The 5,000-nt window shown below is 39.9% G+C and overlaps 1 protein-coding gene across 1 annotated transcript; it reads left to right on the top strand.

Annotated features, from left to right (window-relative positions):
• The first annotated feature begins 2,730 nt into the window (after positions 1-2,730).
• On the top strand, positions 2,731-3,159 carry LOC128362865 (homeobox protein EMX1-like). The gene has a single exon (XM_053323718.1). The coding sequence runs from the start codon at positions 2,731-2,733 to the stop codon at positions 3,157-3,159; it is 429 nt and encodes a 142-aa protein (XP_053179693.1).
• The last annotated feature ends 1,841 nt before the right edge of the window (positions 3,160-5,000 follow it).

Raw genomic sequence — 5,000 nt, 5'->3', positions numbered from 1 at the left:
TGAGACAGACAGGTGAGAACAGACAGGTGGAGACAGACAGGTGAGACAGACAGGTGAGAACAGACAGGTAGAGACAGACAGGTGAGACAGACAGGTGAGACAGACAGGTGAGACAGACAGGTGAGAACAGACAGGTGAGACAGACAGGTGAGAACAGACAGGTGAGACAGACAGGTGGAGACAGACAGGTGAGGCAGACAGGTGAGGACAGACAGGTGAGGACAGACAGGTGGAGACAGACAGGTGAGAAAGACAGGTGAGATACAGACAGGTGGAGACAGACAGGTGGAGACAGACAGGTGAGACAGACAGGTGAGAACAGACAGGTGAGGACAGACAGGTGGAGACAGACAGGTGAGGACAGACAGGTGGAGACAGACAGGTGAGAACAGACAGGTGAGGACAGACAGGTGAGGACAGACAGGTGGAGACAGACAGGTGGAGACAGACAGGTGAGGACAGACAGGTGAGACAGACAGGTGGAGACAGACAGGTGAGGACAGACAGGTAGAGACAGACAGGTGAGACAGACAGGTGAGGACAGACAGGTAGAGACAGACAGGTGAGGACAGACAGGTGGAGACAGACAGGTGACAGGTTTCCTCTGACCTTTGACCTCCAGGGTCAATTGTCTTGTTCTGTTTCAATTGATCTGTCACTCAAAGTAACACACACACACACACACACACACAGTAACACACACACACACACACACACACAGTAACACACACACACACACACACAGAAACTAAAACACACACACACAGTAACTACAACACACACACACACACACAGTAACTAAAACACACACACACACACACACACAGTAACTAAAACACACACACACACTAACACACACACACACTAACACACACACACACTAACACACACACACACACACACACACACACATGAATTAATTATTATAACATTGTGTTTTATGAACTTTTTTTAACTTTTAGGATAATTTGATTTAAACTGAATCAAAGTTTAGATTTAAATGATGTTTAATAATCAGATCTTTATCAGATAAATTAAACAATAAAATAATAAAATAATAAAATCAGCTTTTATTCACAATTCAGAGGAAAATAAAATAAAATCAGAAAGTTCATAATGAAGGAGGGAAGGAAGGAAGGAAGGAAGGGAGGAAGGGAGGAAGGAAGGAAAGAGAGGGAGGAAGGAAGGAAGGAAGGAAGGAAGGAAGGAAGGACAGAATGAAGGGAGAGAGGAAGGGAGGAGGGAAGGAAAGAGAGGGAGGAAGGAAGGAAGGAAGGAAAGAGAGGGAGGAAGGAAGGAAGGAAGGAAAGAGAGGGAGGAAGGAAGGAAGGAAGGAAGGAAGGAGGATGGAAGGAGGGAAGGAAAGAGAGGGAGGAAGGAAGGAAGGAAGGAAGGAAGGAGAATATATTAGAGGATTGTGGCAAAAATGTCCAAGTGGTGTAACCATAAAAACTTTGGAAGGAAGGAAGGAAGGAAGGAAGGAAGGTCAGAAGGAAGGGAGAGAGGAAGGGAGGAGGGAAGGAAAGAGAGGGAGGAAGGAAGGAAGGAAGGAAGGAAGGAAGGAAGGAAGGAAGGAAGGAAGGAAGGAGAATATATTAGAGGATTATGGCAAAAATGTCCAAGTGGTGTAACCATAAAAACTTTGGAAGGAAGGAAGGAAGGAAGGAAGGAAGGAAGGAAGGAAATAATGACATTAAATATTACATTTCATCTGGTTACCATGGAGACCAGGAAACATTTACGTGTTTTAAATGAAGTCATTATCAGTATAAGTCCACTTAAACACACTGTAGCTGATCACATATTTAATATCTATCATTCTACTGTGGTTACACCATTTGACATTTTGTGGTTACACCATTTGACATTTTGTGGTTACACCATTTGACATTCTCAGCAGCATTCAGTCTGACTTCCTCTAAACCCATAAAATATTAAATGTAGATTTTAACTGATTTATGAATTCATCATCTTACCAACACTTCCGGTTACTGACTCTAAAGGTTACTAGAGGTCAAACTGATTAAACTTTATTAACCTATAAATTAGAATATGATGTTTTCTTACAGGTATTAATAATTAACTACCTTCATCTTCATCTTCATCATCATCATCATCACCTTTAACACTCTCCTCCTCCTCTTCGTCATCCACTATTATAACAAAATGGCTGTTGGCATGGGAAGGGAGGGAGGGGGGGGGGGTGTGAGAGAGGCCACTGCGCATGCTCAGCACACCTCAGCAGCAGGTATGTGTGTGAGTGACAGAGAGTCTCAGCTCGGCTCAGACTCCAGCGCGAGGCGGCAGGAGGAGTGAGGACGCACCGACTGCTCAGAGCCCCGCTGCCCGGCCGCCCTGCACTCTCTCCCGGCTACCTGCTCCCAGGATCCCCGCTGCTCTCCGGACACTTCCAGGACACTTTATCACATTTTCTTCTTCTTCTCTTTCTCTTTATTTCTTCTTGTTGCACGCGCAGCAGCAGCAGAGGAGGCGCGAGGACACCCTGACACCGCCCCGGACTCAGGTGAGAGGGACTTGCTCCGCGTCCAGGTGCAGAGATCAGGATCTAGCCCGGTTCTTGCAGCAGGGGAGCGGCATGGCTCTCCGGGGGGATCTGGGTCTCTGAGCCTCCTGAGCTCCACGAATCTGGACTAACCGGACGCCGTTTTGTTCCTCTTCTTGGTCTGGTCGCCCCCCCCTTCCCTCCCCTTCACCATCTTCCTCCTCACAATGTTCCAGCACAGCAGCAATAATAAGAAATGCTTCACCATCGAGTCTCTGGTGGGGAAGGATCCGAGCAGCTTCAGCGGCTCCGCGGAGGAACCCATCCGGCCCACGGCGCTCCGCTTCCCGGACTCCCTGCACCCGGCCGCCGGGGTGTTCGGCTCCTGCTTCCAGTCCGGCAGCGGCGGCAGGACTTTATACGCATCAGCCGGGCCGGACCTGGTGCTGCAGGAGCCCGGGACGCACAGCACGCAGAGCCCCGCAGGACTCCCGCTGCACGCGCTGCAGATCCCGCCCCCCCCGCAGAGCTTCTTCAGCCCGCAGCACCGGGAGCACGCGCTCAGCTTCTACCCCTGGGTGCTCCGCAGCAGGTACCTGGGCCACCGCTTCCAAGGTGAGCCAGACCTCCTCCAGCAGGCCTCCAGCAGCTCTTAATATACTTTATTATATATTAATATAAGTTTATTAAACATTATTATAAGTTATTAAGTTTTATTAAGGGCTCTTCTTTCTCAGCAGTTTTGATTTGAGTCACTTTTTCTTCATTTTTTGCTCAAATCTTTTCTTCATTTCCATTTTTATAGTTTTTATTTAATCAGATTTTTAATGTTATAATAATAATATGATATTATAATAATTCCTGCTTTATTATAATAATAATAATAGTAATGATAAAGCAGGAATAACTATTTAAATCTTATTATATCAGATTTATTATAACTCGTCTTCTATTATTACATGAGGTGATGTTTGGGTTATAAATAGAAATAAATAAAATAATATAAATTAAAATCAGGAATAAATGTGACTCATAAAAAAGAAAGAGAAGAATTAAAAGAAGGAAAACTCTTATAGGTTTTAATATTTTCTGGTTTTATTATAGTTTATATTTTATTCTTCTTCTTTTAATATCTGTTAAATTAATGACGTAACGTTTGTCTTATTATTTGAGTTTTAAGTTAAACAGCCTGAACACATAAAAATAACCAATAATCATAATTATAATTATAATAATGAATAAAACGGAAGTGAAACGTGTTTAATATAAAATAAAAGATAATTCAGATTTAAGATGATAAATTATAATATTATATAATTATTAATCATTTTATTATCACACTGAATCCGGAGCAGAAAGAAAAGAGATTAATATTATTTTATTTATTTGATCCTTCCGGTTTGTTTTTAATGTTATATTTATATTTAAGATGATGACGTCATCTCTAATAAATCTGATCAATGCTGATTTTTATCCTTTTTATTTTAATCATCAGTTTTTTTCTCTCTTTCATTAAAAAGCTTCTCACGACACACACACACACACACACACACACACACACACACACACACACACACACACACACACACACACACACACACACACACACACACACACACACACACACACGAATCATTTTAAAACCATAAATCAGCTTTTTTTTACTTTTTTACAGCCTCGTGACATTTTGCAGCTTTAACGTGTTTTACTCCAAACGGTCACGTGTTCATATTATTATTATATTTAATGTATTTATATTTGATAGCCTATATTTATATATTTATATATTTATATATTTAAGTTAAAGCTGCATGATGATGATGATCCTGCAGCAGCAAACAGACCCAAACATCCCAGAACCAGATTTATTACGCAACGTTTAAACTGCAGTGACGTCATCATCATCATCATCATTATTATAATTATAATTATTATAATTATTATAATTATAATTATTATTTAGATGATAAACTCACATTTGATCTTATTCATCGTTTCTCTGTTAAACTTCTTCTTATATTAAAGTTTTAATCTTTAATGTTTCTGATTCATAACTTCGCGCTAAAACCTTCAGTTCGGTTTAAACTGAAGGATTTTATTTTATTATTAATATATATTATATTATATATTATTATAGTTTATATATTTTAGACTTTTCTTCTCTAAATGTTTAATATGTTTGTTTCTTCCGTTTAAATCTGATTTAACTCAAATGTTTAATAAACCATAAACCTCTCATAACGCTGCAAACTTCAAATATATAAATATGATTAAAGCGTTTTATTATCAGTTATTATCTCTTTATTATATTATATTATATTATATTTATTATATTATAGGTTATAATAATAATCAGTAGCAGAGACTCAGCAGTAAAACCTTGAAGGCGGTTTTTTAACTTGAAGTTTTTTATTATTAATAAAATAAAAGCAGGATAATAAATGTTCCTTTAATAGATTTAATAATTTAATCAGATGTTAAAGTTTCATCATTTTCT

This window comes from Scomber japonicus, chromosome 8 (genome assembly GCF_027409825.1).
Source record: "Scomber japonicus isolate fScoJap1 chromosome 8, fScoJap1.pri, whole genome shotgun sequence".
Classification (NCBI taxonomy): domain Eukaryota; kingdom Metazoa; phylum Chordata; class Actinopteri; order Scombriformes; family Scombridae; genus Scomber; species Scomber japonicus.
Note: the sequence above shows the minus strand (reverse complement) of the source record. Positions and strands in the feature narration are given on the sequence as shown.

Bases quoted from the DNA above. Each gene is read 5' to 3' on its own strand.
- LOC128362865 (XM_053323718.1), top strand. From the start codon at position 2,731: ATGTTCCAGCACAGCAGCAATAATAAGAAATGCTTCACCATCGAGTCT.